This window comes from Heliangelus exortis, chromosome 22 (assembly GCF_036169615.1).
Source record: "Heliangelus exortis chromosome 22, bHelExo1.hap1, whole genome shotgun sequence".
NCBI classification, from domain to species: domain Eukaryota; kingdom Metazoa; phylum Chordata; class Aves; order Apodiformes; family Trochilidae; genus Heliangelus; species Heliangelus exortis.
The window spans coordinates 7,740,386-7,754,277 of NC_092443.1; the positions used below are offsets into that span (position 1 = coordinate 7,740,386).

The 13,892-nt window shown below is 44.0% G+C and overlaps 1 protein-coding gene across 4 annotated transcripts in view; it reads left to right on the top strand.

Moving 5' to 3' along the window:
• Positions 1-6,659: 6,659 nt before the first annotated feature.
• The window catches only part of TTLL11 (tubulin tyrosine ligase like 11), a 39,340-nt gene continuing 32,107 nt past the window's right edge, over positions 6,660-13,892 (top strand). For 2 of the 4 annotated variants that reach the window (XM_071766009.1, XM_071766010.1), the window contains exons 1-2: positions 6,662-7,257; positions 13,557-13,653. In XM_071766009.1, the coding sequence (XP_071622110.1) occupies positions 6,700-7,257; positions 13,557-13,653 (655 nt within the window). In that variant the 5' untranslated portion in view covers positions 6,662-6,699. Of the gene's footprint in view, positions 7,258-13,556; positions 13,654-13,892 lie in introns of all 4 variants that reach the window. The other 2 variants (XM_071766011.1, XM_071766012.1) reach the window with 2 other exon arrangements.

The following is a 13,892-nucleotide window of genomic DNA, read 5'->3' on the forward strand; positions in this document are numbered from 1 at the left end:
GTGGAGCCCGCCCTGCCCCGACCGCCCCGCCCCGACCGCCCCGGCTCCCGCAGCACCGGAGACCGGGACCGCCTCACCCGGACCGGCAGCGCAGCACCGGGACCGCGGCCGACCGGAGCAGCGCGGGGGTTTAGTGAAGCCGCTCCGGGACTTACCGGCTTCGTGTCGGTAAAGCCGGTTTCAGCGCTGGGCACCCGGTGGAGCCGGGCTTGGGCCTCTGGCAGGGAGGTTGGTCCTTGCCGAGTCTCCTCAAGGATAAACCCTGAGGTCTTGTTGGAGTTTGGTGTACGGAGGTTTTGTCTTTCTGCTTGTCCTGGCCTGGTGGTGCAGTTTGGATACAGGTGAACACCACCATGCCGTAACCTCCCGCGGCTCAGGAGCACCAAACCCCGGTTCCCCGGAGGGCAGTGTCCCTCCTGACAAGCAGATGTCATTTGGCTCATCTGCCAGGTTTGGGCAGTGTAAGTGATACTGTATCGTGTCACCAGCACCAGCGCCATTTCCCGTGTTGGACATTCCAACAAGGGGTGGTTCACAATGCTCTGGTGTCTCGCTGGAGCTCCTGCATGAGAGGGCTGCACTAAAACCATTGTATGTGTCCAGTGTTACTGTGACTCTGTTAGCAATTAGTGCATGCTCACTGTCAGAAGTACAGCTGATGTCCATAACTTACTCCATATGCAGTCAGGGTTTTGGGTGCTCTGTACACTCAGGGTGTTCTTTCCTTCCAGCTTCCAACTGAGGATGCTCGTGCTGAGCACACTGTTCCTCTCAGGGGGCACCAGCACAGCTGTGATGGGAAGACCCAGGACTTGTCTTCTGGCTGTTACTGCAGCCACACTCTGCTGTTCACAGGAATGAGCAGAAATGTGCATTTTGTAGAACCCAAGGGATGGAGTGTTATATGTGATCTCACCTGGGTTGCCCAGAATTAATTTTTGAGTGATCATTTGTAATTTCTTGTCGTACAAATAACCCCCCAGCTGGATGCTTGATTGTTGTTGGACACTACCTTTTATGTGGCTTTCACACTAGGAAGAGAGAAAACTTTGGCTACAGGCAGTCAGTGCACAACTCCCTGTCTCCAGGGACACTCAGGAGTGTTCCTTGGCTTCTCTGAGTACTTCTAAGTCAGTGGGAGATGGGCAAGAGCCAAAAATGTAGAACCTTTTAATTAAAAGAGGGAGAAGAAGCCCAAAGAATTAATATTGGTTCACTGGCTGTGATCGTACATGTTCAAATATTTTGTGGTATTAGCAGCTCATTCTGGCACTTGTGCTGGGATGGGTTCTGTGGTCAGGCTCTGTCTTTGCTCTGGTTTTTGTTATAAAGTTGCATTACCCTTTCATTTATATAGTCACGTGTTTATGATAATCCCTCTTTTATACAGCATAACTCAAAATAGGGTTTTTTTGTTTCGGATATGTAAATATATGAATTGGTTTGTGTCCCATGTGCTGCTCGAGATACCCATCTCACCTGCAGACTCATCCGTTTGGTTCTTTGTAGGTGCTTTTTGTGTGATCTCTCTGTTGTTGTCTAGCATGTGCTTAAAGCATTCCATGCTGATTTTATCTTACAAAAATCTTGATTTTTTTTTTTTAAATATCTGCTGGCCTGAGTGAATAACATTTAGTGTGCAAATGTCCTTGGACTGATTGAGCAAGATTCAGCCCTTTGGTCATCCCAAACCTAAAGAAGAGGAGATGACACCCAGTCAGCCCATGCTTGTTCTTCCTTTGATGCTAACGCCAGGAAAGCTCAGCTAATAAAACACCTAACACAGCCACAGCTGGTGAGTCTCTACATTGATTCTGCAATACTGCATTTTAACTGAGGCATGCGTGAACCTGCCAGGGTGCTGAGCTGCTCAAAGTTCCTCCTCATCACCCTCCCATTGCTGCAAGAGCATTCCTGTGTAAGTCAGAGCAGATGGACTTTGCCTGGGATAGTCACATTATTTAATCTAATAGAAAGGTCAGGATGAAGTAACAAGAATGGTCTTTTTATTTCCATTCTGGTGCTCTCCAGTATCCTGCAGATTATAAAATCTTTTGGATGGGGGGAAAGAAACTTCTCATGGGAATCTTGAGAAAAATAAGGCAACTGGGATTTAATAAAGCTTGGAGTGCCAGACTGTGTTAGATCACAATTGAATGGAGGTGTTTAATATTCCATATTCATTAACTTCTGTGAACTTTTCATAGGGCTTAGCTCTTCTAAGGTTAATGGTCTGTGTTTGAGAATCGAGTTTGAAGGCTGCTAAACTTAAAAAAACTGTTAACTTTCTAGTTAGTTTGTTGAACAAAGAAAATTCTCTTACTCCATTGCATGTAAAAAATCTGTATACTTTTTCTTCTGGAAAGTAAATCTGGGCAAATATGTGGAAATTAACAGTTACACAATACATTGTCACGGATTTAGTATCAACAAACCCCCACCAGCATTACCCCTTCTTGACAGAACAGTCAGCCAAACTTCTTACTGGGTGTTTGCATCAGATGGAGGTACTGAGCTCGTTATTCCTTTGATGTGAAAAGCACACATAGAAAGTCCCATTTCTCTGAACACAGTAGGAGTGAAGCACCAAAGACAGTTTCTTGGCTCATAACTTCATGAGTTTTTGCTGAGAATAGGTTTATATCAGTTCTTTTTTTCAGGCACAAGCTTACCAAGATTTCTTTCCTTCTTTCTCTCACATGGATGCACATAGCAGCCCCTCTTCCTATATAGCTCTATTTCCCTCTGTTGTACTCAGAAGGTGTATTCTTCCCTAGCAAAAAAAACCAACCAACCAAACAAACAAAAAAAACTGGAAGTAAAGGGAGGTAAAGATTTATATTTCCCACTCCGTAACTGCCCAACCATCATTTAAATTAATTGCTCTTGAGCTTCTATTTGGCAGGAAAAAAAGGAACAAATCATTAACCTCAACCCCAGCCAAATCTGAACTTTTCTGTATAGGTAAATTATCAAAACATAGACATATGAAGTAGTTCAGGAATGTGTCTTGGCCTGCAGTTCCTTTTGCTGGCTTTGCATCAGATAACTCTCTATCACTCGTGATCACTGGGTGATAAACTAAAACCTTTGTTTCAGCAGGTATGCCTGGGGGCACCAACCATGTCCCATAAACACTGCTGTGTGACAAAACAGGGAGGCAAGAATAGATAAATTAGGTAGTGTTGAGTGAAATTGTGTGATGTTTCCCTCTGTTGTTTAAAGGAAACAGAGGCAACTTGCAAGAAAAACCTTTTAGTGAGTCCCTGAAGCTGCCTCAGCTGTAACATGTGGAACTGTCATTGCTTCAGCCCCCTCAGCTCATGTCATACGTGTCCTCTGCAAGTACAGGGGCTGCTTGGTTAGATCAGGACAGCAGATTTGTGTTGCTCAAGAAGAAACAGAAGCTTCATGTCTTGAAGGTTCAGCTGAGCAGCAGAGCCAGGCAGCCTCACATTAGAGCTGCAAGCTGCTTTCATGCATGGCCAGGTCCAAAGTCCTCTGCAGCAGGACTCAGGAATGAAAAATGTCATCCACAATTATGCATATTTTCATCATCTTCTATCACGCAAATCCCCACACCCCAAGTATGCAGCAAATGTTTTGTTTGCATATGTAGGTCAACCACAAATCTTCAGTGGTCTAACATAAACACTGGGAGCATAGGTTGATGGATACAGATTGAAACCCAGTCTGAAGCAGAATCCCACCACTGATATTCCCAAGTGGAGTCTGTTTACCAGATAAATTTTCTTCTGACCTTTCGTTTTATGAAGCATTGCTTTTTCTTCATGATTTGTGAAAGTACAACTGACAGAAGATACCATCATTGCAAAAGGAACTGTTAACTTCAGACCCAGATGGGCAATTCTTAACGAGTAACTTTTGATTTTTAAAAGAGCTTGAGAAATGTTTTGGGTTTTTTCCAAATCATACATTAAATAATTTCTGAAAATAATTCTTATTTTGCACTGGCAGGAGGCCAGTGAGTTTTAGGTTTTAGATAATATTTCAAAAAGATTGTATGTTCCTTTTGAAAATTATATGCTACTTAATGATTTCCTTGTCTTGGCTGTCTTTAAAAAAGAAAAATACAGAAAACAATACATTTATTGTCTTTATGATGCTAGAGAAAAGCTAGAAATTTTGATCCAGGCTCAGTAACCAGAAAGCTCACCAGACGAAGTCAAAATTATTATTTAAGGAAAATGTTACTTATTAAACTCTTAAGCTTGATGTGTTTGCCTGTTTGACTCAGGAATTCTCTACACCCCAAGTTGGCAGTGCCATTCACCTTCAGTATGAGTTGCTTGGCTCAGCACATTATCATGATGGGAAGCTCACACTGCTCAGTTTACTGTCTGGGAAAGGGTAAGTCTTAGAATTAGGTTTTCAGTGAGAATATTCCTGCAAATCCATGGTGAGTACTTGCTTGCACAGCTCAGGGAAGTGGGATGCTCTCTAGAGTGCTCTGCCTCTGCTTTATCAGCAGACTCAGCCTGGGGTTTGTTGTTTGCCTGTGCACAGCTTGGGAAGGTGTATTTGCACACCCAAACATCAGGTGTACCATGTCACGGTGTAAGTTACAGTTCAGGGTAAGTAAGTGTGGAGTTGTTGGCATGAGCAAAAAACTGTACAATCACAATTCCCTCCTGTGTAGGAGAGCACAATTTGTTCTGTCCTGCCTGCAAATGCCATTGCCACATCCTCCTAACTCTGGAAGGGATTCAGGAAAAAAATTCTTTGCTGTTTTTCCCAGCACAGCCTAACAGATGTGCAGCCCTTCTAGGCAGAATACACACCCTTGTCCACTTGTTATCACAAGATAGTAACAATCTGTTCTTATCAACAACTCCCTCTAAAGAAGAGGCTCAGGAAATAAGCTTGTGCTGAAGAGTACACCATGACTAAATTTCCCTTCTCCTCACAGGGGATGGATGATTTGCTGTTCTATATTTTTTCTGTCCTGCTGCTAGATCCAGCTTGCAGTACTCAGCAGGATATGCTCTCCTTCTGAATTACCTTGCTACCTTATTACTACCCAGCCTATACTTTGCTCCCCGACCTTGCAGTACCTGAATACCATGTACAGTCTGACTTCATGCTGCACTCTACAAACCATCTCTATTTATCTCAACATGAAATTAAGGTTTTATCCATACAATACGGTGCAAAGCATCTGATACATTACTGCTGCTCTGGCAGAGAAACAACTAGTACATTATTAACCTGTAAGAAATATGGATATATAATAATTAAATATAAAAATATTTCTTATTTGCAATAATTTTGTTTGGTGTTTCCCATGCTCCAAAGCCTTTTAATGCCTTGGCTTATCTTAACTATTTCCCTGGCTTTCCTTCAGCACTGCTGATATTAGCGAGGACAAATTTTTAATATATGTTAAAAAATGTTCATCCAGGGGCCTGGCAGTAAAATAAGAGAGAGTCAGGTCACTGTTTTATATCACACTCCAGCTGGTAGAGCCCAGCATCTGGTGATGGTTGTTGAGACAACCAGGATGTGTCCTTCAATGATGGACACAGCAAAGACACCACCTGGACACATCAGCCTTGCCAAGGTCACAGCCCCCCCTGAGCTCCTGCTGGCACAGGGAAATGCTCCCAAGTTTTTAATTAAAAACTGTCACAGCTATAAAAAAAGTAATTTGATAGCAACCTGAGAGCAACCAAGAGAGAGTTATGTGACCTCAGCCTTTCCGGTCATTCCACCTTGTAAGACAACAGTGTAACTAATTAATTAGTTTCTTCATCGGGTAAATGGTGGAAGACAGGTAATGCACTGAAAAATTATGTAGTTAGGATTGCAGGAGAAACTCTAGTTTGCTGTTGAAATAAGGTAGTATCTTGGTGATTAAACTTTATCAACTACTAGTGGAGAAAGGTCCACACACAGGCACCGGTTACTGGCACATTGTGTCTCATGTCTTGGTTTCTCTAAAATACCAGGCAGCATGAGGTGAAAATGGGTTATTAATCCAGATATTCCTTAAAACCTGATCTAGCAGGGTAAAATATACATTCTTAACTCCTCCTGGTTTGCACAGTGCCCGTCAGCAGCCGAGTCTCGACAGAACCTTTGCCTTACTAAAGTCCCAACTTTTTGCTGTCTTTATTTAAATTTTCCTTCCATTTATTTCTTCTGGCGTCCTTTTTCTCAGCCCCGCTCCCTATCAGGAGCACGACTCTGGAGTCAGCTCTCTGGCACAGAATCCCCGCTATTCCTGCCCGTTTCCCCGCTCCCAGCCCGGCAGCAGCCGTGCGGGATGGCCCGGCCCGCAGCGCCACCGCCCGCCCGCCGCTTCCCCGCTCCCCTTCCATCCCCGTTCCCGCTGCTCCAACATCGGCTTCCCAGGTGGCTTTTGACTAAAAATTCAAGAAAACACAGGAACGCTACATTGGGGGACAGCAAGGATGAGGCAAGGGTGAATTAACTCCAGAGATGAGCAGCAGCCTTTGTCTCTAAGAGCACCAGCCCTGCTGCTCGCGTGTGAATCGCTCCACCGCACACTAAGGAGTGGCTCTCGTTTCTAAGCCACGCAGACAACGCTATGCCTGACACAGACACCGCCGCCGGGTCCGCACCGCCGCCCTGAGGCGTTCCCCGCAACCACCGGGGTCACTTCCCGCCGGGCGCCGCCCGCTTCCAAGATGGCGGCCCCGCCCGCGCCGTTCCGAAATGGCTCCCCCGGAAGGGGCCCGGCGGCCCTGCCCGGTTCCAAGATGGCGGAGACGCCCGCGAAGCGTCATTGCCGGTGAGGCGGAGCCATCGGGGTCACCGCCTGACCGGCGATTGGCCCCTGCCGCGCCCCGTCCGCCGCTCCGCTCTCATGGCAACGGGCGGGGAGCGGGGGCGGCGGTCGGGCCGAGGCGGTGCCGCGGGATGGAGCCGGCCGGGGCCCCGCCGCAGGGCTGCGCCCCGGCCCGGGAGGCGGAGGAGCCCCCGGGGTCCCCGGCCCTCCCCGACGAAGAGCCGCAGGGCGGTCAGCCCGCCGGGTCATCCCCGGAGGAGGCATTGGCGGCCGGGCGGGAGCGGTGCCGGAGCCGCCGCGGTACCGGCCCGCAGGGCCCTCCCGGACGGGCGGCGCGGGGCAGGGGAAGGCGGACTCCGGGCCGGCGCGGAGGGGAGGAGGGGGTCCGAGCCGGCCGGAGGCCCCGGGTCACGGTGGACAGTTCCAAGGCCAAGACCTCGCTGGAGGCGCTGAAGATCAGCCTGAGGCAGCTCCGCTGGAGGGAGGTGAGTGCCCGGCAGCCTCGGGCTCCTCCAGCCCGCTCTCGGTATGCTCTGCCCGGGCCTTCCCTGCCCACTCCCGGCTCCGGCAGGGCCGCGGCCCGGCCCCGCGGTGACTCGGCCGGTGGAGCTGAGGACACCTCCCATCCTTTTCCCCGGGGGTCTGCCCCTGGCACAGCGGTTCCCCTTCCTCCTCCTCCTCCTCCTCCTCTGCCTCCCTGAACCAGTGCCAGGCCCCTGGAGCCGGGGGCTTGTCCCGCCCGGTGTCATCTGGTCCCTGGGGTGATTTCTAATCAGATGCCGGGTCTGGGGGCTGAGCTGACTCAGGAGCAAGAGCTCTGTCAGCAGTCAGGGAAGGCAGAATAGGGCTGGTGTGTATTGTAAGGCTTGTATGTACTGTCTATACAATATATAGCGTGTTTCTTAATGAAACTGATAACTGGAAAGGGCAAGAAAGAAACCTATCCCTGCACAGAAATGTTTAGCATGCTGTGTGGGTTTGCATTTGTTTCATTTCACCTTTCCCTCGTCGTGTGGGTATGTGACATAACAACCGTGGCAGTGGGCAAAAAAGTGTGACCTGGCAGATCAGCTGGCTGATCCGATGGCAAAGCCCCTGCTTTGCAGATTATCTTTAAGGCATGTCAAAGAGCATTGTGTATGACTGGACCAATATTAATCCACCTAATAAAGTATACGTAACAGGCTTTTCTAAAGTGCTGTGTGTAGAGGAGGGATTTATATATATATATTTAATTATTATTCCTACAGCTTGAGTCATAGGTTTTCTCTGTGCTGTGTGAGGAGTTCAGTGTCTGTCTATTTATACTGAACTGAAGTCATGACAGTATGGAAGCTGGCACAAAACTGATGGTTTGGAACTCCCTATTTAAATCCTGAATAGATTTCTAGAATGTATCTTATAATAAGTACTAACTAATTCTCAAATGGTAAAGATTTTCTTTCCCTAATACCATTATAAATGGCTCTGTAGAGGCTGAGATGACTTCTAGGGGCTTTTTGAGGAACTTCTGTAAGAAAAAGGGTACTTGTAATCCATGTGGGAAATGGAAGCTGGGAGGGACATGAAGTGGAAGGATAAAACCTGAGGGTGAGCTGTTTCTTTGTGTTCAAAGCTGGGGTGCAGCAGTGTGATCCATGGCACCTGCTCCATTACAGAGCTACCCACTCACAAGTTATTAATACTTGTGTGCACCTGATGACCTTTTAACAAAATTTGTGCAGAAGTGGGGTAGGTGTATATGCTGTGTTGTTTCTAACCTCAGAGCAACATGCTTCAATTTTATTTTCTGGAGGATGGAGTGGCAGTAAACATTCCATCTCCTAAATGCCTGGTATCATGAAGAAATACATGCCCCTTGCCAAAAAAAAAAGTAATGCCTTCTCATTCTCTGTCATTATAAAATTTTATTTCGTTTTTTGTTATTTAAATCCAGTGGGAGAGTTTCTAGATCTCATTGCACAGAAACTCCAGGTCTCAACTCCTGCTCTTATGGCAAAATAGTAATGAAACACCAGAGGCATGAAATTAAAACCTCTTCTGCTGACTTCTTTTACCCCTTAGTTCATCCATGGAGTGTCTGTCAGCAGCCTTGCTCCATGTTGTACTTGGTGACATACAGAGCAAGGGGGACTTCACACTTAATTTCTTCCTTCTTACAGCTAAGTTTTCTGTTCAGAGTGCCCAGTGCCTCTCCAGTGAGTGTTTCAGAATTACTGCTTTAAGTTAGCCTCACAGATTATCTTTGTAATGAGCCATGCTTAATGGTTAATTTTGTCTTTTTCTGAGCTTCTCCTGCTTTGCATAAGATATCCCCTGGATTCTGCCTGCTTGGTATTCTGTCCTGCACATTGACTTGTTTCATATGCTCTTGTTCCTCCTTGGAATAACTGCTCTGCATTATCAGTGTTCTTCTTCCTGCTCTGCATCCCACAGCAGCAATTGCTTTTGGCTTTACTTCATCTTTCTTTGGTTGCTGTCTCCTTCAATATCCATTCTCCTCCATCCATTAATTCAGTCAATACTTTTCATTTAGCCTGTTGCCTCCCCTTCTGGCCACTTTGTACTCTTAATATAAAAGAAGACACCAAATGCAGAATTTTGTGCTATTTGCCTGTACCACCTAGGTGGTAGAGAAAAGTCTTTTGTTCAAGTTGCATATAATTTTTGACGTTCTCCTTTGAAATGTTTAGAAAAAAAGCACTGAGGTATTTGTTCAAACAACTCTTATTGATGGCCACAGAGCCTTGGAAATACTGTCACTGTTGCAGCAGGACCAGCAGAGGGAACACAGATGTTGTTTCTTGCAGGATCCATAAAAAGAATGTAAAAAAAGAAATTAAAAAAAAAATCTTGGAAGTAATGAAATGCATATATGTAAATACTGATGTTTTAAGGGCTGGTATTCTACTGTGTAATTACACTTTTCAAGGTGACTGGGCTGTGATTTAGTCTTCTTTTTTTTTCCCATTGCTACTTTTGTTTTTGTTCCCTGTGTTTGCTGCTGGATGAGTTTGCTTGAATATTTTGTTGGGCAGGAGACATTGCAATAGGCTTTATAAAAGCTCCATTTTATTGATAACTTTCTATCTAATGGGGAGCATTATTGCAGTGTCATACAGGTGTTTGGGTTTTGTTTGAAGTTGTGTGGTCTGAAGTCTCCTTGCTGTAGTTACCCTGAGGAGCCTTCTTTTAGTAATAATCTCTAGTTGCAGTATGCTCCCTGGTAATTTGTGGAAGTAAGACATAATGCACCGTGTGATTACTGAGTTGTCCACATGGTAGGAGTTAATTTTAATAGATTAACATATGGTAAATGCCACTACAAGGCAGAAAAAAGGAGTAATACCCTAAACACGGGTAATACTGGTGAGGAGTTTATTTTGTGGCACTGATAGATGCAGAAGGGGTGAAAGATTGAGAGAGAGCAGTTTGACTCTTGAGATTCTGCTGTTGGAGACAAAAGACAGAAAAACCTCTCCTTTAATTTCAGCTGTGGGAATTCTGAGTAAATTAAATCATCAGCTCTGCCCGGGGTAGCACTCAGGGTGGACCTTTTAAAAAGCATTGCAGGATTTTAATGTGTGTGCCAGTGAGGCCATTACTGCCAGCAGTAGATGGGCTCTCTGATTTAGTGTGTCAGATTCTTTAAATGAACATGATATGCCAAATGAAATAATGGGCACAAATTGAGCTTGCATCCTGAGTTTATTCATTGCTTAATAAATTATTTCTTCGTCTAGCTTTCAATTACCAGGAAAATGGAAGAAGCAGATGTCTCAGGCATCAAATATCCCAGCATGAAGCATTTCATTTGTCTTGCTGTTCTGTAGCTGCATGGAGGCGTAGAAATAGTTTGAAATTTCATGCTAGGAAAAGCTGACTAGGAGACAAGAGTCATTTAACTTGTCATTAAACATGATGGAACAGACTGATGTGACCCACCAGACAATTTAAATTATTGGCTTCCAATCCAAAGGTAGCAGTGACCTGTCATACCAATTTGAGACTGTTATGTTGTCAAAGATGTGGGAAAAAAATTATTCTCTTTGTGGCATCTGTTTCTTTTTTTATTATTTTTAATTTTTTTTTTTTTGCTCTGACAAAAGCCCCCCCAACTCGGAATAAAATCTAAATAAGTTCTTCAAAGAGCTGGTGAATTGATTGCAATCTGGAAGTTATTTGCAGGCACTGATCCCAGGAGCAGGCTCTGGAGTTTCCTGCCCAGGATGGGCACGGAGCAGCTGGGGTGGCTCCTGACACCATTGTGACCCCTGTGCCCCCTGGGACTGGGAGCACCAGGGCTTTGGCACTGGGCAGTGCAGAGCTGAGGCTGTTCCAGCTGTTCCATTGTCCCTTTCTCTTTAGCTGTAAGATTTGCAATAAGATGAATTCATAGCTGCCTGGCACTGCCAGAGGGAGCCAAATAATCAGACTTGTTTGTTCCTTTGCAAACACTCTTATGTAAAAGCACAGTGCAGACGATTAAGAACCTTTCCCAGTTCATTCAGGAGGTGAATTTGAGCCCCTTGGACAAATCCAAATGGTCTTGATTTGGCAGGAGTAAGGAAATTGTGGTGCAGAATCACTGATGTGAGGTCCACTGCCTCTGTTTTCCCAAGTGGAGCTGCTCACTCCTCATCTGTTGCAAAATGATTTTTGGGCAGTGTTTGTAAAGTGCTCTGATACCCTCTGTAGATGAAAGGTGTTATAAAAATGCAAATTTCATTCCTTTCATTTCAGTTTCTTGTAATAAATAGATAAATAAATAAATCATTCGGGGTATAGTGGGAAGGGTACTCTCAGACCTAATACTGCATCTGTATTCTGGATCTACCTGTGGAGAGAGGTTAAGGCCACTGATTGTCTTCCAGAGCCTACCAGAATTAATTTTCACTTGTACAAAACCAGATTTTGCAGACTGAATAATAATGAAACAAGTGAAGAATCCACAGGCTCTATTAAATCGGGTATCTCATCCCTATGAGTAAGGAAGCAGAGAAAGGATGCATTGCTCAATTAGCATTTTAAATTAATTTTTCAAGGGTGTTTACTGAGGAAGCTGAAGTTTTAATTAAAGTAGCAAATAAAGAAATTCAGTGAAAAGCTTAGAGATTCTTTTTTTTCTGTCATATTGCAACAAAATCCAGTGCTTAAAGAAATGTTATGAAAGAAGAAAAATTAGGTTTGGAGCAAAGAACATGCAGTTTCTTCAAAATACAGTGGCTCTTTCAATAAGTAAATGTTTCTGCAGTAATCAAGGGATGAGGGTGGTAGATATTTCATACAAACATGTCCTAAAAACGTTGTGGTCAGAAATACAGTACATTTATTTGAAAAAGTTGTAGCCTAATAATAGGAGAGATTGCTGTGAATGTATTCCATGGCATCTTTAAATGGCATCTACATGGAGCTGCAGATAAAATGGATTTTTGGATTAATGAATGGGACTGTGTCTAAGAACAAGCATGAAAAAGTGGAATACCTTTTTTTACCCAAAACTAATTATAGCATGGATTACAAATGCTTGATTCTTAATTTTCTTTTTGCTTTTCGTTGTTGATACTGCTAATTCATAGAGCTTTTGTTCATCCTGCTGGTAGTTTTTTTTTTTTAACCCACTTTACTCCTATTAGAAACTGTTGCTATCAGTAATTGGAAGTGCTGTTTCAGAGCTCTTCAGGCTGCTTGAAAAAGGTTCATCTTTTTGATAGTAGAACATAAGCTATACAGTTTTCCACTTTATGGTGATATCTTGCCTGAATAGGAAAAGAAGTTGGAATATTTAATATTGTTGAAATAATTGCCTTAGCTCTTAATAGTTGAAACAGATATGCTCAACAAACACTTAATTGAATTGCAAGCTTTTCTTTTAATTACAGGCTATTAGTACCAGAAAGGAATTAATATTTCATGAGTTACTACACATAGCTGAATATTAATAAATGAATAATACAGTTTTTACACTTAAATACCTTGCTCTGAATACCCAGTTTAAATTTATTGCAACTTGCATACCAGTGTAAATCAGCTTGCTCAAAAAGTGCTTTGTAGTTACAACTTGCTATTAATTCCCACCAATATTGATAACTTTATATATTCCCTGAAATAAAGCAGTTGGGAGCAGAAACATTTTGTGCTAATGGGAGCCTGGGAGCCATGGGGTTGGTGGCCAAGTGCCATCGTGGTGTGGGGACAGTCTGGGAGAGGGATGTGGGATACCAAGCTGCAGATACACACCATGGGACTCTGGGCATTAATGGGGGATTAATTCTCTTCTTTTAAAGAGAAGGAGTTGATTTATTAATGAGAATTCCTCCGTGACCTCTGGTGCTGTGTTCCCTGGATGGTTCCTCATCACCCTGAAAACAGGGAGGAAAAAAGCTCAACGCCAAACGTTGTCAGAGCTTGTTTACTTCCCAGCTTTAGCTATTGCTGTGCTGAAATGAAGTGCTTCTTAATGAAATTTTATTCCTTTTGGTAGTATTTTCTATTCCAAACAAGTCATGGCTTATTTGTGGCTGATAACAAGCTGGGAATCTTCAGTACAGATCATGCCTCTCAGTCATTTGTTTTTAGTTTCTAGAAACCTTTCATTGTTTGTTGGCTTCTTGAACCAATGAAAACACCCCTAGTTTTGCATCCAAAATATACGACATGTTTACTTCTGACAGTCAGAAGGCTGCTCTTGCATGGCTTATGCTTTCTACAAGCATTTAGAAGGGAGAAGAATGGATGGATGTTGCCAGATTGCTTCAAAACTTGTGTCCTGTCTCTTTTCCAGTTTCCTTTTGGCAGACGCTTGCCGTGTGATATCTATTGGCATGGGGTATCATTTCATGACAATGATATATTCTCAGGTCAAGTCAACAAGTTTCCAGGTACCTTACTTCTTAAAAATGTGATTATTTTAACTGTCTTTGTGTTTTTCTGGTTTTTAATGTGAATTATCTGCCTGATCTGCTGATGGCATTTTTAGCGTTTCTCAGTTTTTCCAAGAATCTTTAAGATCACAGAGTCTAAGTGGGTTTGGTAGGTAACTTCTGCTTTGGATATCAGAATGGGTGTCTCAAACAATGTGTGAGCTGAAATTTGGTTTTGAGAGGAAATGTTTTTGATG